We start from the raw sequence: 22,932 nt of genomic DNA, 5'->3' as shown, positions 1-22,932 counted from the left end.
GTTGTGAACTTGTAGATCGGCTATTGTTGCATCCTATGATAAAGAAAAAAACATATTTTGAAGAATGGTATAGTATACTACATGCATGTTAAGATCGCAAACATGACTTGAACACATTTCAAACATGTGCTGTAGTTTATCTATCCACTACATTCACTGAGGGGGAAAAATGATTCCACAAAGCAGCCTATTAGTTATATTTTGTTGAGTTAATATCATCCAGCAAAATAATGGTCATGTTTGTGTGCGGCTGTATTGGGTATGTATTTATTCTAATGCTCATGTGACAGCCCGAATGGTTTTATTTGCTTTTTTCATTTGTTTGTGCGTATTTGTGTTTCAACGTATAATGTGTTTATATAGGCCAGGGGAAAAGGTTGCAAATAACCTTGTTCCGGGCTATTTGACTCTCAACGGCTTTTCTAACCACGTGTTTAGAGCTTTGGGTAATTGGCGATCTAAAGTATTTACTTTTGACATATTGACATAGATCTTAAACTCACAACCTTCAATTGTCCAAACAAGTAAAACACTGAGCCACTGAGACTGAAACACACACACACACACACACACACACACACACACACACACACACACACACACACACACACACACAGTCCGTGAGCCAGGGCCCCAAATATGGGGTCATTTGTATCAACTGGGGGGATTAATTCTCATCGTGATTTTTGGGTAGGTATACACCCCTAGTGCTAGGAAAAATGTGATAGCATTGCTTCTGTGGTAGCTTTCTGTGTGTTATCACTCCTTTTATAACCACATGCCAAAACACAGTTTTCAAAATTCGAATGAAGCATTATACTTCAAAATGATGGTTCTCTCTTATTATTGACCCTCTCTCTTTGAAAAATGGTTGGGATAAAGCCCAGATTATATATTGTTCAAAAAGGTTGTTAAAATTAGCATCTCTAGATTTTGTTTTCCATTACAGGCAGTGACACCAAAGTGACTATATATGACATAAAAGATGTACTTCGGTTTTCATGAAAGATGGAACACAAAGGTTTCTTTGTAAATTACCTAAAGATTTAAAACCATGTTTACATACATAGATTCTAAGGAAATGTATAATGAAATTCAATAAACAGAATATAGTGCAAGTGTGTAAGAAAATATCCAAAATGGCCACTAAACGCCTGGCAAAATATTTGCTTTTGATCCACTTGTCCTAGAATACCTCTGTGTATTACCTCTCTTTTTTAGGGTTTTCATTTGTAGAATCCATTCCTGATGTTATTTTTTTATATCAGGTCAATCTCATCTGTTAAAGGTCAGGTCAAATTTAACCTCTGTGAGAACAACAAATGGAAACAACTTGATGAACATTCATGGTTCACTTTATTCATGATTTATTTTTGTGAACATGTCACAAGAACTGGTCTTCATACCAAGATGAATGTAAAATGTTATAATATGATGGCAATATGTATTTTTTGCAACTAGGCCCTCGACCTCCTGATTGGCACGCATACAATTCTCTTACCTACATCCTGTTCTACCTCATCCTTATAAGTATCCTCCTTATTGACATCACTCCTCATCTGTAGCTTGAACATATCATCAGTAACCATCTTCACCAGAGCAGTTACAGTACATCAGTGATGCACTTCTTACTCTGTGCCTTAAATTGATATTGCACCATGTCTCATAGCTCTGATGGTGCCGGGTCACCCTTAGCAATGTCAGGAACAGGGATACTATCCTGGATCTACCATCCAAATGTTGTGACATCAAACGACTTGTCAGGTGGAGCTTGGTGGTCTGCCACTTTCCACATCACTTGTAAATGAGCCCACACATGGTGCAGCAGGTTGGTCGGTGTTGGAGGAGGGCCATTAAATTGTGGCCCTCACCTCACCCAGCACATCAGGGTAGCCTCGGAAGTGGAAGTGTTGTGTGCTCTGATCTTGCCTTTGCCATACATACAAGACTGTCCTATCCAAATGCTCCATCTATACTTTACACTGTAGGTCCACCAACAGGACAAGAACATCAGTTTAATCACTGAGCATGTGTGTGTCACACCCTTTCCAGAGATGGCTGCATAGGAACTCTGTCTGCTTCATCATGACTAAATGCAGTATCTATCGTCAGCACTGAAGGTGTACAACATGCTCAATGGCTTCTGCATAATGTTCTTGCTCTTCAGGTTGACATCTCATGTGGGTAAAGGACATTACTATTCACAACATTCACAACAGCATGGGGGAAATGTAGCCAGGGATGGGATTGAAGAGACGAGGGCGGTGATCTTTCTGTGTGTGAGGATACACTCCAACATTTTATGACCAAGACACACCAGTGCTTCAACTCCCCTCTACTGTTTCTGCACATTTTGGGAAGGCGTCAGTCCACTCCACTCACATGCATCATGACAGCATCTTTCCTGATCTGTATGGCAGTCTGCTCCCCGGCTGGTGAGCAGAGACAGTGATCCAGAATCCATCATGGTCTAGCTTAGCCTCTATGGCATGGAGCACATGCAGCTTCAGCAGACACTGGGTTAGATATCAAGCATACTGCACATGGTCAGCACGGAAGAAGCACTTCATCATGTACGTCATGAGAGAAAAGGTGACGAGTTGATGTCAATGTGTCTCCCTGCACATTCAAACTGGTGGATGTGAAGTGTAGGAAGAGGTTGTCTACACACTGTTAGCCAGTGGGATGGAGATGTGCAGTGTCCAGGTAGGCTACTGCTGTATCTGTATGAATGCCTTTGGCCCAGTTGATAGAAACCACCTCAAGCCTGCTGCTGATACACTAAGGACTTACCACTAAACTTGCCTGTCAGCCCTCCATATGCTGCTGATTCCAGCATACCTGCAAGGTGTCAACAAATGGTTCCATGTCAATTGTGAGGTGAATACTGTACATGTCACATGTATATGACCATAGTGACCATATCTGCTGCCTGCTTGGACACCTGGTTGGATGATAAGGTGCGAGAGACCTTGACCTGACCTTCAGCACATACTGTAGGCCAAAGACAGACCGTCAAGTGAAAATATAACATTAGAAATAGATTCTACACCTATGACCACCCCCCCCCCCCCAGGTTCCCATATGAATCACTATTCATATGAGTTCACAGATTCCCTCACACAACTGCAATTCAATTTGTTGTTTTTAACATAACTTTGTACAATGGAGCATCACCTTGGGATGGACACCATCTTTGATTTGGCGATGCATCATTTACTGATGGTAATTTCACTGATTGAGCCACATTTCTTAAACCCTAGAACATACAGTAGGGTTAGACATCAAAACCACCTTTCTAGGTTGAACAGTATCATAAATCCATTTAAGCTCCTGGCAGCCTTATTGGACGCCATCTTGACAATGATGGCTTTACGATACATATAATTTCCTAGATTTTTTTTGTATGTTTTTAAGCATGCCTAGAGGTACCGGAACCAATTGAAAAACTTTTTTTATAATTTATTTGGGGGGGTTAAGTAGTATGTTTTCATATATTGACCCATGTAATTTTCGCCTAGTGTTATAAAATAAAATGCATGATAGCACCCATAAAGCTACCATTGGTGCAATGCTATCACATATTTTCTAACTCTAGACATGCATACCTTTACAAAAATCACTATGAGCATTAATCCCCTCAGATGATAATGACCAACCCCCCTGGCTCACGGACTTACGTGTGTGTTATGTTTTACAAGATAATTTCAAGCAGTCAGTGTTTTGATGACATTTGGTGCTGATCCTTATGCTACAAACCAACAAAACATTAAAAAAGTAAGTCTCACTACTTATTTTCACTTGCTATGTTGCAAGACACATTCTAATACAGTAAGTTAGATTTTAAACACAGCCTACTACACTGTGTTAAGCTAAGCACTTCTTTACAAATATCACCAAGAGACGTTTAAAATATCATGACGGTCAGATAAATAGTTCTAGACAACTGGCTATCCGGTCAAGAAGCATGAACCCCCATTAAGCTGGGTGAGGCTGAAAACTGAAGTTCCCCCGTGAGACGAAAAAAGGTCAAAAAGTCCAAATTGTACGGAAAATGTGTTCATTTGTATGTTGTATACTTCCAAAGATTTGCTATATGTTGCCTTTTTGGGTTTGGGTAGGATATGTGTTAACATAGGGTTAAAAATGAACCCCGTGGGACATTATTTCAGTCTGGTTCATGGCAGAATCTTAAAATACACACTTCAAGGATGAAGAAAATGCAGTCAGTAAGAGAAAAATATTTAGTAAAAACTGATATGAACATTTTCGGCTCAGTTTTTTTAGTGCTGTTTTTGTCCTGTAGCCCAATAGAATCAAGACGTGCTTGAATCTTAATAATAAACACTTTAATTAATTCCCTGGGTCCAAATGTTATGGGATATTCTTTTTTTTTATTTGTCTCCGGTTGTGTCCATCAAAAGGATTGTGGTCTTTTCTATTTCTTCCATTTTCAGGTTTGGGTTCAGGATATGTGTAATAAAGGGTTAAAAATGAACCCCATGGGACATTATTTCAGCCTGTTACCTGGCAGATTACACACTTCAAGGATGAAGAAAAAACAAGTGGCAGAAAAAAATGCACACTATGTGCTTGGACCCCACTTTCCATCTAGAATAGGGTATCTCAAAACCTACAGGTCTTTTTGGCAGTTTGTCACTGCTGGGGGCAACAGCAGCAAAGGGGCGGTCACCACTGCATATGTTATAGGTAGGTATATCAGTGTTGCCATGTCTGCTTATTATAAGCGACTTTTGTCTTGTTTTTCTGTAAAGTCGCTTGTAAATATTGGTAGTTGTGCGTGGATATGCGGCGCGTTGTGAGCTTGTAGATCTGCTATTTTCAAATAGCTGATGTAAGGTGGAGAAACTTAGCCTAGTTGCTTCTTTTGAGCTTGTTTTCATAGACCTGGCCGCTTTACTTGTTTCTCTTGCAAGATCTGGCAACACAGAGCTACACCTATAAAAGTGGCTTGTCAGAACAGTTGACATGACAAGCTACTTGACAAGCTACTTGACAAGCTATGTTCAGCTCCGAATGTGTTCATTTAGTTTGATCGGTTTTCGTACCCGGGAGTCCATTAAAAGTGTGTTTTAATTATGTTGGCGTCTCTGGCCTCCTTGGATCCTCCTGCCCCACTAACGGAGGCCCCAGGGCCTACAGGGGGCGCTAGAGGAAACTGCCGCCCTGTCATCGGTAGGTTTCACACCCAAGATTGTTATAGTCTTTTCTTCTCTGGAAGTCAAGGCATTTTACATTGGTGTCTTCAGTAAACAGTAAATTTAAGTTTACTGAAGACACCAATGTAAATATCGGTCTTGCTGAACCGGTCGCTTTGTTTTCTCATGCTGATAAGTCTGAAAACGTTTTAGTTGAGCATGGCAGTCTCCATGTTTCTTGTTAAAACCAGAGTATAAAAGGCACGAAAATAGCTAATGAAGTTGTCAGCACTCGTTATACAACACTTTTAAAAAACACGCAGCAGAAGAAGGATATGTAAACATTAATTAGACATATGTGGGAGTGAAGTGTGGTTTACATTATAGGACATTATACAGGCAACACTCAAAAGTGTGAACTTGCTACAGTAGGTTCTGTTGACAGGCTTTGTATTAGGGCTTATCTATTAATCATATCATCCTTATCATTCATAATTGTAATTATATGAAGTAAGTAGGTATACTTTTGTAAGACTTTAACTTAACTTATCTGTTGCTACTGTCCTCCCCACACAGTGGGGGTTGGGGGTAGAGTTGGGTAGTCTTTCTAACAATTTATATTTGCAAATATGTTGGATTCATGCATATTTTCAGACATTTAAAACAAAACAAAAAAAGTATCAGAGAAAAAAAAGGGTGGTCACCCTGCAGTGACTCCGATGACCGCCTACGGGTCACGGACCCCCTGTTGAATACTGTACCCATGATGTAGATCCCAGTGCAGAGTGTGTATACTCTTTGAAGAACACAGCATGTGGCCATTGCATTTTAGGGAAGAGAAAAAAAAGAAAAAAAAGAACAGCCAACCTAAAAGTAACTAGTACTTCACAGCCTTCTTAGAAATGTACTTGAGTAAAAGTATAATATTTGTCTTGGAAATGTACTTGAGTGAAAGCAAAAAGTATCAAAAAAATCTAATACTCGTGAAAAGTACAAATACTCAAAATCTATACTTAAGTACAGTACCCAAGTAAATTTACTCTGTTACTGTCCACCACTGTTCAAAACGGAGCACTCTTGTAAACTTTGGAAGCCAATCTTAGACAATCAGGATGGAATAAGAAAAATCTGAAAAAACTGTTTTGTTTAATGACTATTGAGATACTGTGTACCGATTTGCGCGATGTATGGACAAAATCTGTAGGTGTACTGTCAAAAAAATGTTTTAGCAAAAAATGGCCTCCTGGTGGCGCTATAACAGGCCCATGTGAAAGATTTAGGCTGTTTGCACAGTTTCGTTGTGGTCCAGCCAACGGTGCTGGAGATTAGCTGTTCACAGACGGACACGCGGACGGACGGACGGACGGACGGATGGACAGGGTGCAAAACACGCCTTTCGGCCTGGCGAAGACAATGACAACATTACATCATGTTCACTGAATAATTGTGAGTTTAGACTTTAGAGTGAAGTTGTAGCATTTGCCAGCAGCTTTTGCTTAAGCACTTAAACCCCATGACCTCCTAGATCATGGGGTTTAAGCAGTGGTGTAAAAAGTACTCAAATGTTTTACTTAAGTAGTATCGATACTGCAATGTAGAAGTACTCTGTTCCAACTAAAAGTCTGGAATTCAAATTTTACTTAAGTCAAAGTACAAAAGTATTGGTATCAAAATGTACTTAAAGTACCAAAAGTAAAAGTACTAAAATGTTTGAAAATAGCAGATCTACAAGCTCACAACGCGTCGCATCGACAGTCACCTCGTAATCTTTCAAACCGAAAGATATAATTACTGGAGTCGAAGGGCTGGCAGCGACAGGCCGGCAGGAGTAAACGCACATGTGTGTGTTGTCTGTAATATACTACAACACGTGAAGCCAGAGGCTACTACAATATATGACACGTGTTACTGACGGCCAGGATGTTTGACCGATAAAATGAATAGTTGATGGGACACTTTTTAAACATTTTAATATTTGGGCTTGCTGTAAAGTATTGAGTGACTCAAGTCACAAGAGGGCTCAAGTCACAAGAGGGCTCAAGTCACAACTCTTTGGCGTTCAAGTCAACTAGCAGGCTGAGGAACAGTTTTTTTCCCACAGGCTGTTAAATGACAGTGAAAAGTGAATGTGCAATAACTGTACTCTGAACTATGCACTTTCCTTGACTGATATTCCTGCCTGTGTTTATTTATTGTTTATGAGTGTTTTAGGTTGTTTTATCATGTTTTTATTGTTTTATTAGAGCTTCCGAGCGTAGGTTTTTCACATGTATGTACCTAAACAGTGCATCTAAGTGACAATAAAGTGAATCTGAATCTGAAGTCAAGTCACAAGTCTTCGGCATTCAAGTCCAAGTCAAGTCCAAGTCTATTTTTAATTTGATCAAGCAAGTCTAAAGTCATCAAAATGAGAAAAGTCAACCCAAAAACAAGATTTTTGTACAGGATCTCGTACAGGATATCCTCACTGGTCAGTAAGAATACATTGAGAAATCTAACAGGAGCATTCATCCAAAGTCAATTCGACTATGCATGCCTTAAAAAACAAGGCTCCAAACATCCCAAACCAAACTGGTCAGGCTACTTCTTGGCCTTACATCTACAACTCATTTAACCCCTGCTCATTTTGCTAGGGTCGAATGGCTCAGGGTAGAGGATAGAGTACAGCAACTTGCAATGGGCCTGGTCTACAAGATACGCCTCACCACAAAAACACCCATCAAACAACACCTGTCAAACTACTTCACAAACATCAATGAAGTCCACAATCACAACACTAGAGGGAGCTCCTCCAAAACCTAGACCCCCCCCCCCCCCCCCCACGACCTGTGTTTACTTTACATATTTTTATTTTTATTTTTATATGAGGTTTTGCATAATATTGTATATTTGTCTGTCATTAAATGTTTCAATGAATTGAGTACAAAGGACCCCAATGGAAACAAGCCATAGGTTTTCTTGTGTTTAAAATCCTCTTAGCAGACCTTGTATTGAACTGTACTTTCCTACGCTTTTCTCGCAAACTGCTAATAAAGTATTCAATCAATCAATCCAAGACTGGTATTTACTTGGGGAAAATAAGCCTAACAATAATAATTAACACATCGGGTGCCGAACACGGTCTGGACCGTGTTTTCACATAGTAGCGCTCTGGTGCCGATCACGGTCCGAACCGTGTTTGGTGTCTTTTTGTTTTTTTCCATACGGGAGGGGCTGGAGCAGCTTTGGGATCACCCACGGTGAATCTGAGAAGGATGGGCCAGATGCATCATCGTGGCAAAAAACATGGCGCACATCAGCTTCCGCTCTATTTCCTTCTCTAAAACCCCTATAACTCCGAAACTTTTTACTCTGGGGAAAACGACTCATTTTGTGTGCACGATCGCTCCGCCATTGTTACTCGCGTGAGAGATGTTATCGTTCCAGGCGTTAGCCAGTACCATCGGGCAAAATGGAGGCATGCTCTTTTTTTCTCATGGAATGCACGTCGTGGAGTCTACAGCTTAAACAGCGCTGCGCAGCTCAACGGTGAGATTTCGGCACCGAACGTAATCTGTTATTATAAAATGCTGGCACCCGATGTGTTAAAAAATACGATGTAGGAAACCAAAAATAAAGGGGTGTCTACTCCCATACGACCGATAAGAATTGGCGTAATTGGCTCTAATCCATCTGTTTTGGTATACTAGGTATACTGGCTCAGGAGAACTTTCCAGGTGACACCTATGCCCGTGGCTCCTGCTACATCGCTGGCTGCTTCGTCAAATTCCTGGAGTCTGCTGGTGCTAGAGTGGTGCCTGTCAGGTACACACACACACACACACACACACACACACACACACACACACACACACACACACACACTCACTCACATAGAAATTGTGATCTACCAATAAACTAATATATATACGTAAACCAAGAACCTATCATCAGTCTAACCGTAGAATATCCCAAAAATCAATAATCTGTACATTGAAACTATACACACTGTAGGATGCCAGGTCAACAATCACCTTGCATCTGTCTACTTAACATGCTATCTAAGTTACATTTTAGCCTTTGCATAAGCCTGCAAGGTCATCGAGGCTATAGGTCAAGTGCTACGGGCTGAGGTGGAGTCTGAAGAGGTGAGAGAGAGAGAGAGAGAGAGAGAGAGAGAGAGAGAGAGAGAGAGAGAGAGAGAGAGAGACGAGCCCTCCATCGTTGCCTCCGGTCATCCCGGTTGAACAGGATGACATCTAACAGGCTTTGTTTCTTTCTTCTCTCTTTGTTTAAGCAGAATCAACCGCACAGAAGAAGAGTATGCAAGGTTATTTCATTCCATTAATGGGTGAGCTCACTTTGAATTATTATGATAAAAAGATTATGAACTTTAGCACGTTTTTCCAAAGAGTTACAGAGTGCTTTGCAATACAATGTAAAAAAAAAAAGCAGAAATTACAATGAAACTGAAATATCAAAATAAATGTCTTAAAAATCCTAATAATAAATTCAAACTCATAAACCCCTGCCCCTCCCCATATGCAAAGGGAACATGGTGCAGTCCAATTACCCAGCTCCTTTTAAGCAGATCTGAAACTTCTTTTGTTGGCCAGCCATAGAAACGAAGATAGAGTAGTCCTTTGTTTGCAGTATGTACTGTAGTGCTGAAAATAAATATAGAGTAAATTAATAAACCAAAAGAGAAGTGTTCACCATGTTTTACTGACTTTGTGTGGCTTTTGGTGTTGCCATCACAGTTGTAATAATTACACCGTTACACTGTAATCTTTTCAAGAAGGATTGTTCTCTTCTTAATACATAAAGTCATTTTACTTCCTCTCTTCTTCATCAGTTTGTTCCTGCCAGGAGGATATGTTGACCTTCTGACATCAGAGTTTGCCCGAACAGCAAAGATATTCTATGAATTGGCTCTGAAGGTAAGATGTCCCGTTGTTGGGGAGGGTTTGTAAAGGATTGTATATATGGACTGGTTCTGTAGGGTTATGCTTCATTCGCCCCCGGGGCGTCGGTCAGGACACATTTGACAGGAGATTTGAAGTGGACTGCAGGGACTGCAGGTGGTACCGAACGGTAGAATCTGCCACTCGAACACTGCAGGAGGTTCATCTCTAGTCGGTCGCGCCACACAAACTGCGCATTAGCACTCCCAGGAGGGATGCTCCAAGGCGTCCCTGGCGAATGAATAACAATGTACTTGACTTGATGCTTTTCACTCATATTACTTAATGCAGCTAGTAATATTAAGAAGTCTGTTCATGAATGATGCCGTAACGTTGAGAACAATGTGCCACCCCTGCCCTCTGTGTGGTCCTCAGGCCAACGATGCGGGGGATTACTTCCCCATCTGGGGGGGCTGTCTGGGTCACCAGCTGCTCCTAGTCCTCACAGACGGACATCAACAGGAAATCCGCGTCCGGACAGATACAGAGGCTGTGGCTCTGCCTCTCACATTCACAGCAGGTAATAATCATCATAGCCTACTATAAGCCAGCTTTTCTCAAACTTTTCCATGTCAATGACCCCTAACACATCCATTATTAATTGTATTAGCTGCATCAGTGTACTATAAGGTCAGCCTTATGCAGCCTGCCATGTATTCAACCTGAACTGGAAAACAAACTACAAAGTGAACGTGTGCGTGTGCGTGCGTGTGCGTGTGCGTGTGCGTGTGCGTGTGCGTCTGTGTCTGTGTCTTCCAGAGGCCAAGTCCAGCCGTTTGTTCAAAGGGTTTCCCAGACACCTGATGCAGTCTCTGGCCGAGGAGAACATCACACCCAACTTCCACAAATGGGGTCTCTCACTGCAGGTACCTCATCTCCTCTCCTCTCCTCAGGTCTCTTTCATGCCGTTGTTACATAATGCTGTTGAGTTCACTCAGGAAAATACATTCTCTCACTCTCACTCACTCTCTCTCTCTCTCTCTCTCTGCATGCATGCCATAGACTGTAAAAAGGATAAGGGACGTGACGTCACTCATTGGTTTCTAGAATCTTTGTCTCTCAGCTACTGCCTGTCTCTCCTACACTGTCTCCCTGTCAGCTTTCATGCTGTTTGTCTCTCCTCCACTGTCTCCCTGTCAGCTTTCCCACTGTCTGTCTCTCCTACAGTACACTGTCTCCCTGTGAGATTTTCTATAGTACAGTATGTCTTAATAAATGTGCTTTAACTAATATACAGAGATTTTGAATACGGGACTTGTACAGAGTATATCTACATTGCAGTATTGATACTTTTACTGAAGTAAAACATGTGAGTACTTCTTCCATCACTGGTAAACATAGAAATGATTGTGATCCAACAGGACTACAACCATAACGTCAATTTGAAGACGTTCTATAAGGTTTTATCCACCAACAGTGATGGCAAGACGGAATTCATCTCTACGATAGAAGGTACAATATGATTATGACAAAACTTCCTATGAAGCCTGTGTCTATACAATGCATTATAAACATTCTTATAATGAATTATCTACTTGTAATACTGTATAACTATTCTGCCCTGCCAAGGTAAAGAGCAGTAACTACGAAATCAAAAATCACTGAAAAATGGGTTTAAAAGTGATTCAACTGGTCAGCCAAATGAGATATCGGCATATAAGTGATATTACACTAATTGTGCATCTGTTCTTGAGGTAATTGTTTATCCCCCAAAATCACAAAGGCTAATTTGACCTTTGGGATACACAAATAAGTCGGCGTGTACAAAAACGTAGTTACTGCTCTTTGGCTTGGCAGGGCAGTATTGTTGGAGTGAAGTATAATACAAGCATCCATTATGTTGTTGCTGTCCGGCAGGAACCAGCTAACTAAATGTTTCCGCTTTTGCTGATTTTTTTCCATAAATCAGTGCTATTGAACACCCTTTACATCTGTGTGTTGGTAAAAAAAATATTGAACCAATGAAAAGTATTAAAAATTGCTTCTGACAAAAGCAGCTAATTCCATTGGATCCTCAAACTTTCTGCTAAACCAGCTAACTCCAGCAAAGGGGGGTGGAGTTAGCTGGTTTTCCTGACTCCAGGCTCCACCCCCTTTTGACCTCCAACCTCATTGTGAGCATGGAGGTCCATTCAGCTGTTCTTATTAACGATGAACAAAACCTCCTAATTCCATTCGTTTTTTTAATTTCCTGAAAAATTAACATTTTTGAATTAGCTGGTTCCTGCCGAACAGCAGAGATATGCAGTACAGAGTGTTGACTTTCAGCCTACAGGTATCCATTCTATGGAGTACAGTGGCATCCAGAGAAAGCCCCCTTTGAGTGGATTGACAAGCCTGGCATGGTTCACTCTGTCACTGCCATCACTATCTCCTTCTATGCTGCCAGCTTCTTTGTGTCAGAAGGTGAGACGGGCATGGCTTGTGTGTGCATGCGTACACGTACGTGTGTGTGTGTGTGTGTGTGTGTGTGTGTGTGTGTGTGTGTGTGTGTGTGTGTGTGTGTGTGTGTGTGTGTGTGTGTGCGTACAGTATCTTGTGGACCAGACCCATTGCAAGTTGCTGTACTCTGTCCTCTACCCTGAGCCACCCCACCCTAGCAAAATGAGCAGGGGTTAGATGAGTTGTAGGCCAAGAAGTAGCCTGACCAGTTTGTTTTGGGATGTCTGGAGCCTTGTTTTTAAAGCCTAGACCGAGCTGACCGAGTGCCCGCATGCGAGCGTGCAGAGCAACGTGCCTGTATTGTTTTTTAATGTTTTTGTTTTGCATTTTTTAATGACTGTGTTATCAATTTTTTTTATGTTTTAAATTGTTTTAAATGTGTTTTCAATGGGTTTTTTTTTATGCCAATATCGCTTTGTTCTTAATCACGACCGCATTCTGTCATCAGTCACACGACTCGAAATACCCTGAACGTTGATAAATGACACTAAACGTGTACCCAATGTGTTGACCCAGTGACACCAAGGGGTCCTGACTAGGTGTCCATTATATCAGTGGTTTTTAAAGTGGGTTCCCCAGCAAATGTATAGTTTATTTAGCATCACAATCATTTTAACCACTTTTTCCAATTATATGTTGGCTATTCAAAAATAGCAGATCTACAAGCTCACAGCGAGCTTAATTGTACATCTGCTATCTCTCTCTCTCTCTCTCTCTCTCTCTCTCTCTCTCTCTCTCTCTCTCTCTCTCTCTCTCTCTCTCTCTCTCTCTCTCTCTCTCTCTCTCTCTCTCTCTCTCTCTCTCTCTCTCTCTCTGTCCAGCCATGAAGAGTAATCACCAGTTCTCCAGTACTCTTGAAGAAGACGAGGCTCTCATCTATAACTTCTCTCCTGTCTTCAGAGGACAACAAAACATCTTCATGGAGAAATACTACTTTGACTGAACTCACATCAAGAAAAAAAAAACAAGTTGAAATGCAATGTTTTGATTCAATGTTCAGTGCCAAAACGACAATTAAATAAGTCACAATCACAACTTTGTGTAAGACAATCAATTGACAAGTAAAAACGTCATTATCGTGAGTCGGGACAGCTAGGGTAACCGGAACGCTTGCCCCAAAACACACTCGCCCCCATTTTTTCTGCGACTGCTTGCCCCCCCAGCTGTTCTTGTATTCTTGTATTTGTTTTACTGAGGTTAAGGTTAGGAATAAGGTTAGGTTTAGGCATAGTTTTACTGAGGTTATGGTTAGGAAAAAGGTTAGGTTTAGTCATAGTTTTACTGAGGTTAAGTTTAGGAATAAGCTTATAAGGATAGGTTTAGTCATAATTTTACTGAGGTTACGTTTAGGAATACCAGGTGGCGACCGTTCCTGTATTCAATTCATCAAGACATATAAACACATGCATACAATACTATACAAGAGATCATCAATACTAGGAGCAGTAAAAGTATATTTACTGTACATAGAAACAGTGGGGGGTCATTTATTTTGGCAAGCTAGAAGACTTGTCTAGGTCCAGTTGTAAATTACAGACAGGTGCTCTTTTATTGCGGTTTTGAAGGAGGGTAGGGAGTCACACTTTTTGATGACTGGCTACATTTTGGTGGCATAATAGTAGAATGAATACAACCCCATGTTTTTGCCGAATCTGGGTTGAACGAGATCCGTGGAGCTCCCTCTAATTAATCGTTATGATTAATGATTGACACACTTTGTGTGAACCTGCTGATCTGTAAAGTGCTCAACCAAATTAAATGAAAGAAAAACTTGACTATATGGCATATTTGCCATTGTGCTGTTTTATATTGAACATAGTGATTTACTGAAATGTCATGGCCATAGTTTAAAATGAATCTAGTAGCACTGGTAGCAATGCTTTCACTCCATTTTGTTATGTTTAATGTTATATAGTTTAAAAGGTGGTTATCATTAATTCATAGCTTCATAATGCTATAGCTATGGTTTTCTCTAGCAGTTTTCTAAGCCATTGATTCTCAAAGTGGGGTCCTTGGACGGGTTTCAGGGGGTCCCCAGCAAAATGTGTTACCATGGCTATTTAAATATAGCAGATATACAATCTGCTATTTTTGAAAATGTGTGCTAAATCTTGAAAGAGTTTTGAATAATATGTTTTTCTTTAAAACACAAATCTTCTCTTCTGGGGATCCCTGGCACAGAACATTTTAAGATGGCTGGTCCGCGGCCAAATAGTCTACATATCAATTTGGGGGTCCTTGGCACGAAAATGTTTGAGAACCACTGTTCTCAGCAACATGTTGGGTAAAGGAGGAGCTTGTTTTCAGAAACCAGTAAATCACTAAAAGAATTATACAAAATAAAGAATAAAAAATCATTGGAAACCCCTGCTGTGATAGAATATTTAGGAGTGTGTTTTTGATCTGTGTGACTCTTACTTTCTTGAGTCAGCAGAATGTGATTGTGCCACTGACCAACAGAACCTGATTTAATAAATCTGCATTGAATAGGGCACATAGATAGCATTATTTATAGCATATTTTCTGATCTTTGATATTGGATATGGCCTTTAAATTATATATTTTTAAAACTATTTTATATAGTCCTACTGTATGCACAATTTCTTTACTCTGCTTGTGTTTAACCAATATATTTGACAATACACCTGAAATCTGCAGAATGTAAATAAAGTACTGTACATTTGTACAATGGGATTATGATAATGCTGAGAACAGAGGGAAACTGAATTAAGCTGCAATCCATAACCATTTAAGTGAATAAAAAGTTATTTTAACCAATATATGGTGGAGTATGTCAATGCAATATAACAAATATAACAAACTACTGTGATGGTTAGAGGTGATCTACTCTCCCTGCTCTTCTATCGTGTGGTCAGGTAGAACACCTACTGGTTGAGGTTTACTGTTGCAATGCATGCAAGAGGTATTTCATGCATTGCAACAGTAAACATTTGGAACCCTGTAGTAGGACATGAAAGTTATGGATTCCAGTTTTAATACTAATACTGTCATGCACTAGGGTAATACATGGCAAAAATAGGGAGTCCACACAAGGTCAACATTTAAATTATATTTATTATTCTGAATTAATTAAAGCATATGGATAAACAAAACAAAACATGTATGAGGTGTGTGTGTGAGTAAGTCAGTAATCAGTAATGTAACGCAGTGTATGGATGAGTGGAATGTGCTGTGGCAAGTGTTGTATAAAGTGTGTAAAGGAACTTAAACCAAAAGGTTAGGCCCCACAGGCCAGGTTGCAGTGATCCTGCTTTCAGGGAGGAGAGAGAGAGAATGAGAGGTGTGGGAGAGCTCCCTATATACTCTCCCAAACCACCTCAACCAGCTGCACCCAGTTGGTCTAACGGCCTGCCCCACTCCGCCCTACTCACTCAGGCTGCCGGCTAGCCATCAGTGAAGGCAGAGGGGGCAGGGCCGTCACAATACTAACAATAATAAGCTTTATTTGTAAAGTACATTTCATATAAAATATGCAGCTCAAAGTTGTTCACATTAAACTGATTAAAAAGAAGCAAACAAGAAAAACAACAAGTGATTTGCGTCACACCAGCAAACTGATAGCCTGAATTGTGAAAATGTTAATTTCAGCACAACCATCTTTCACAGATCCAAAGGTTGTTAATTGACAAACACCCTATGTAACGTTAAATTCATTACAATACCTATATATGGACGTTTTATGTATTATCTTTTGGTTTTTAATCATGACCTCAAAGTATATTCTAGATATTAAATGCAAATTAATTGGACAGTGAAGTAGACAACAGACATATGGGCCCTATCTTCCGTCCGGCGCAAGAGGGGACGTATCGTCCCCACGATAAGACCAGCTCCAAGTTGGTCTTATCGCATGGTGCAGTGAGGATCAGGTGTTTTGTCACTATCTACAAAGCGTACATCATACTTTAAAAACAACCAAACTGAGAATGAGCATATAGCTACAGGCGGAAGAAAAGCAGCAGCACAACACCTTTCATTCCATCTGATCTGAACACAACATTCATGTAACATGTTCAACAGCTGAGGTGGCATTTCAAACACTTGATTCTTCAAGAATCCAAACAAAATGTTTGCCGCTGCTATGCCCAAGAAAGTGTATACCGAGCAGTGATGAATAACAAGGTGTTTGCCTTATTTAGTTGCACGCCCCAGCTGTGTACTTCACAAGGAGATCTTTATTAAATAGACAGCTGTGACATAACCAGTAGGCTCCGAGACAGCTAGGCTACTTCAGACAACCAGGTTTATGAACAATTGACCCTAAAAGCCTATTGCCTGTCTGTCTAGTACACACACGCAAGCAAGCACGCACACATGCATGCACGCACACATGCACGCATGCATGCAAACATGCACACACGCATGCAAACATGCACGCACGCATGCAAACAAACATGCACGCACGCATGTAGCCGACACATTTACTGTATAAATTATGCATGCAATAATATTTATCAGTAAGACCCATGCACACAGCACAAGCCTTGCCTTATTATGTCTTGTTATTCTTAACTCTTGCTGCAAATGTTGAGGAACCGAAACCAATATCTACCACATCAAACTGCTGGCTACAGGCTGATAAGAGTGATGAGCCCCCCTGTAGAGACCACTAGGAACTTTCCATTCCGTCTCAATACCAAGAGGTTTTTACACAGGAAAACGTGGTCACAAATCACATTGTGCTCACACATCTCAATTGCACACAGTGTGCTTTTATTTTTTTGTAAATGACACCTAAGTAAAGAAAATGTACCTTTGTAAGACAATGATTCAACAACATGAATAGAAGAATTACAGATAATGTGTCAGCATGCTAAACAAGTGAGAGACAAACTAGATAAAGTGCTCCTCGGAGCACAGGTCTCCGCCAGGTCAGATATGTTATTGTGGCCTCCTGGTGGCGCTATAATAGACCAATGTGAAAAGGGTGCCATTTATTCTTAGGTCGTTCACGGCAATCGGACACTGCATTCATGATTTGAAGCATTTTGTTCCAAAAATGTGTTTTGCTAAATTAGACCTGCTGGTGGCGCTATAACAGGCCAATGTGAAAAGGGTGGCATTTCTTCCTCGGCCTAGTGGGAATGTGCGTGTGAAATTTCACGGAAATCGCACGCTGCGTTCATGATTTGAGGCAGTTTGTTCAAAACGGACCAATCCTGCAAACTTTGGATGGCAACCTTAACCAATACGGATGGAATTTGGGAAATCGGACAGATCAGGGTTGATCACATGACTATAGAGATACTGTGTACCGATTTGCATGACGTTTGGTTAAAAACTGTAGGAATAATGTGAAAAAAATGGGTTTTGCACAAATCGGCCTCCTGGTGGCGCTATAACAGGCCCATGTGAAAAATTTGAGGCAGAGGTTCTGAATTGGCATCCAGGGAGTGTGTGTGCACAGTTTCGCAGCGACCGGGCCAACGGTGCCGGAGATTTGGTGGTAACACACGGACGGACACACGGACGGACACACGGACAGAGGGTAAAACATACTCTCTCGCCATGCCTTACGGCCTGGCGGAGACAATAATAATGTCAAGTTATACAGTATGTCTATTTTCTGCTCATGGAGATAATGGTTAAGATGAGGAACTCCAATTCTGCTGATGGAGAGAAACACCAGAATCTTCATGGTGACAACAGTCATCTTCCTCATCGTCCAGCCTAGGCCACAGCACAGTGGTAAGTACAGCAGTGTGGACGGTACAGTTCAGATTCACAGTCTCCAGGCTGAACTGACTTCTCTGGAGGCTACTGTAAAATAGCTTGGATGTTGGATGATGAACCTTTTACATGGAGCATGATTCCTTCTTTGAACTGAGTGTCAGTTTACATGTGCGTCCCACAGTAATACTTTGTAGTAATAATACAGTAATATTATTTCAAGTGAGGGGTGGGGGGTTGGTAAACCTACTGGCTCATAGGAAAAACAGATTTACACAATAAATTATAACAACACAGCGAACCCCAGCACTATTGTTTTCTCACAAAGCAGGCGGTGTTCTGATAGCAGTAACCAAGTAGCCAAGCTGTAATTATCAGCAAACCACCTGGTGGTAACATTACTCATGTACTGACCAGCCTAGAACCATGGCTTCCACAAATCTTCCACATCCTTCCACAAATGATCCAGCAACGTTTTTGAATGACCAAAAATTTAGCCCACAGGGCATTAAGAAGGTTTTACTATAAACAGTACTGTAAAAAGCTACAGCAAATTATTGCTACATTAAATGAAGCTTCAGAATCGTATCTCAGAAAAACTGCATTTTTGACAGTATTTTTATTTCCTCACATATCCAATTGCAGCAAATAGAGCATCTTTAGATAAAAAAAAAAAATCTTTTCGTAAAATATTTGCAAACCTTGCCTTACTACTGCTTGTTATTCTTAATTCTTGTTGCAATGCTGAGGAACTGAAACCAATATCTACCACATTGTTAAACTGCTGGCTGCAGGCAGACAAGGCTATTGCAGTGATGAGGCCCTCTCAGAGATGTAGAGACCACTAGGTACTTTCCACTGTCTTAATAGCAAGAAGAGGTTTATTACACAGGAAATGTGGTCTGCTGGTACATCATAGCACATTGTTCTCATACAACTCAATGCACACAGTGAACCTTTTTAAAATGACGCCTACGCAAAGTAAATGAACATTTGAAAGACAATAATTCAACAACATGAATACAAGAAATGCAGAGAAATGTGTCAATTGCAACTTTTTGACAATAATATAAAGAAATATAATTATATAATAATGACAGTAAAATAATCATATTAAAGAATATATTACATTATATAGAATAGAATAGAATAGACTAGACTAAAGTAGAATACATTTTTGTTCATAAAGCCTGTTATAAAAGTTAGCTAGTTTGGATGGAAGTGGAATCATTATAATATTGGCATTAGAAAACATTATGAAACCATTGAAATTAAGTAATATGAAAATATTGGTGTGTTTTTTTTTATCTTTCCTCAACATAACAGGCATAATTATTTTCTGCTCATGTAGATGATGGTAAAGATGAGGACGATGCAGAGAACAACTCCAGTTCTGCTGAGGGAGAGAAACACCAGGATCTTCAACTGGTGGCAACAGTCATCTTCCTCAATGTCCAGTCTGGTTCCGTTTCCATACAGTATCTCCACACATGAAGCCACAGCATAGTCAGTACCAGCAGTGTGGACGATACAGTTCAGATTCACAGAGTCTCCTGGTTGGACTGACTTCTCTGGAGGCTGCTGGACAATGGCTTGGAAGCTGGACGAGGAACCTTTAACATGGAGCATGATTGCTTCTTTGAACTCAAATTCATAATAGTGCCCCATCCCACAGTAATACATTGCAGAGTCTGACATTTGCACATCCACTATCTTGAGATGATTTATCTCTTCTCCTGTGACCACGGAAAAACAAGGATCGTTCTTAAATCTTTCGGAAAAAGTAGTATTCTGTTTGTATCTGATCCGGGACGCTAACAGCTCAGGTTTATCTCCAAGACTGCGCTTGTACCAGTAGAAGTTCTTGAAGTTGCCTTGATTGAAGCAGTTCAAAGTCACGGTTTCTCCAGCATCGGCAATTATGAAACCCTTCTGCTGTTCTACCACTGACAAATCTGATTGCTTTGCCTTGTGATGATGCCATGAGAGACTGACAACAAATATATAAGTGACCCAGGCTACATTCTGCTTGAGAAATCAGTACTCTTCTATTATTACAGCTGTGTAGGGATCTGCAACTCCACCACAGAAGTCTAACAGCAAGTGTATTTGATGCATGTATACAATGCACACTTCACATGACTTCCAGGTATACAGTGTGACAATAGGGGGGAGGGGGGAGTGGCGTGAACATATTTCTAGTGGCGGATGCTGTGGGCATGACACGGGTAGGGGTGGGGGGCTGTGATTATGGCCCTTAAAAGTAAGTTGTATACATTTACGAACATACAATATTTGTCTAGGAAAGGATATATTATAAGACAAAATACCCTAAATATAGGTTAAGAGTGGCTCAGAACTGGCCCATGGGAAAGCCGGATTTACACAATAAACACTGATGGTAAAACAGTGACCACCAGCTTAGACCCAGTTTAGTCAGTAATTTGTAGAGAAAGGTCCTTTTGCACACCTACTGGGACATGAAAGAAATGGAAGTACCGCACACTGTCTTCACTTACAGCAGTAGTTTATTACAACGGTTCAGTCGAAACGATCTTCATCTGGTATCTGGGTCACATAAGCAACAGACACATATATATAGAAGACCTCAGAGAGGCGAGGTCCAGTGATCCACGCTAGGCTGTTACCATGAGAGAGGAAGGGCCCATACAGGTAAAGGTGGTATTTTTCGAATCCATAGTAAGTATATAACCTTGGCAAAAATACATTTTAGTAGTCAATCTAATAGATATTAGAACGCTAAAACATGTTGGTAATAGTTATTTCCCTTCCTTTCATGGTACTTTTATATTGTGAACTTCATACAAAGGGAAGTCATTTGTTTTCAAACCTGAACCACTCTCCATCAAGCAGCTCATGGCCTGCATTCCAGATACCAGGAGACAATATCAAATCTCACCATAAGATGGTGCTAGTTACTAAACAATAGTGTGTGTGCTTTTGAAGTAATTATAGACCAATTATTTGTTTACTAACATTGAGCCTGGACGCACAGGTGATTGTTTCACGCAATCAATTCCCAACCTGTTTCGGGGTGCACTGGTTTCAGCACACCCCAACCCCCTCTTGTGTGTGTTGGCTAGTGAGACGCGTCCTAACGAGACCTGATATAATGGGTTTCGTTGCGCGCATACTGGCTGCACGCAGCCAGTATGACGTCGTCTGTTAAGGGGTCTATACCTATGCTATATCATGTACACACATGACAGAAAATATATTAGGGAATTAAAAGTTGAGCATTTATTAAAGTTGGGCTCTGTTAATATGTTTATGCCTGGGCTTGATTAATTCGTAAGATTAAGCACCATTCAGTTAAGTAAAAAACGGAAGGGAAAAAAGGAGGGATAAAAAAAGAGACAATGTATCTACATATTTACACATAGCCTATCCATCCAAAAACATTTAATTATGTACATGAGATTTCGAAATAAGGTGCCTGGTATCTGTTCCTAGACATTAGTGAAAGAAGAGGATCAGTGCATGTACATGATGAAGATTGTATGAAGTAGCCTAATTTTACACATGACGTGCATCTGCGTGATAACCAGTGGTGTAAAGTAACTAAGTACATTTACTCAAGTACTGTACTTAAATACAATATTGAGGTACTATTATTTTTTGAGTATTTCCAATTGTCTATACTTTTACTTACTCCACTACACCTCAGAGGCAAATGTTGTGCTTTTACTCCACTACAATTATCTGAAAACTTAAGTTACTCGTTACTTTGCAGGTATAAATTATTACCATAAACCATGCATTAACCACTTAATCCCTATATTTGTATTTGAAAATAATTGATCTACAAGCTTACTTGCATCACGACTGGTTGTGAGCTTGTAGATCTGCTATTTTCAAACATTTTAGAACTTTTATTTTTGGTACTTTAAGTACATTTTGATACCAATACTTTTGTACTTTTACTCAACTACATGTTTAAGTCCGGACTTTTACTAGTAAGTATTTCTGCATTGCAGTATTGATACTTTTACTTAAAAAACATGTGAGTACTTTTTCCACCACTGATTATGCGTCAGATAATAACTAACTTATGCGTCAGAGCCTCGCCCTCTATAGTCAAATATGGTGGTTAGAGAGCTCTGTGTTACCTCGGGTAACCTTGCGTCACCACCAGATTTTCCCATAAGGATTTTCCCCCATAGAGTATGAGAACTAGAGAACGGACGGACCAGCCCCCACCTATTCATTTCAATGAAGTTGCTCACCCAGCGCATGAAGCATGCCGAAAACACGCTACTTCTTGATTTGACACCAACGTTGGTGTCAATAGAGCAGGCGCACTAGTGTTTCAGACGATAAAGTATGTGCAGTAGCGTTTTAAATAAGGAAGTCTAGCAATACCAGATTTGACCACCAGGAGACGGCAGCCTCAATAATCCTCCGCGGTCATGGGGGCGTGGGACTTTCCATACTGTATTGGGTTGCAGTACCTGTGGAAAGCCTGCTTTCCAGTCTAATCCGGTCTAAAGCCCGCCTACTGTATCCGGTCATTGGCACTCACATATCCATGCATGCATCGTTTCCACCCAGACCGGATCAGCAACCTGCAAACTGCAAGTTGATCCCAGTCTAGGCTTGAGGAAGTCTGACTTTGTGACATTGACGGGAAAGCACCCGCTGAACAGTCAGACGTCAGAGTGAGCGTTTCCTTATTT

The 22,932-nt window shown here is 40.6% G+C and overlaps 1 protein-coding gene across 1 annotated transcript; it reads left to right on the top strand.

The window, feature by feature from the left end:
- Nucleotides 1–5,099: 5,099 nt before the first annotated feature.
- Nucleotides 5,100–15,952, top strand: LOC311034484 (gamma-glutamyl hydrolase-like; the record flags this gene model as incomplete). Its single annotated transcript, XM_084042366.1, has 9 exons — nt 5,100–5,196; nt 8,849–8,963; nt 9,439–9,489; nt 9,994–10,078; nt 10,478–10,622; nt 10,862–10,968; nt 11,464–11,554; nt 12,371–12,508; nt 15,891–15,952. The coding sequence occupies 9 exons, from the start codon at nt 5,100–5,102 to the stop codon at nt 15,950–15,952; spliced, it is 891 nt and encodes a 296-aa protein (XP_083898492.1).
- Nucleotides 15,953–22,932: the final 6,980 nt, after the last annotated feature.

Source organism: Gymnoscopelus microlampas (assembly GCF_963454915.1).
Source record: "Gymnoscopelus microlampas genome assembly, chromosome: 19".
In the NCBI taxonomy this organism is placed as follows: domain Eukaryota; kingdom Metazoa; phylum Chordata; class Actinopteri; order Myctophiformes; family Myctophidae; genus Gymnoscopelus; species Gymnoscopelus microlampas.
Note: the sequence above shows the minus strand (reverse complement) of the source record. Positions and strands in the feature narration are given on the sequence as shown.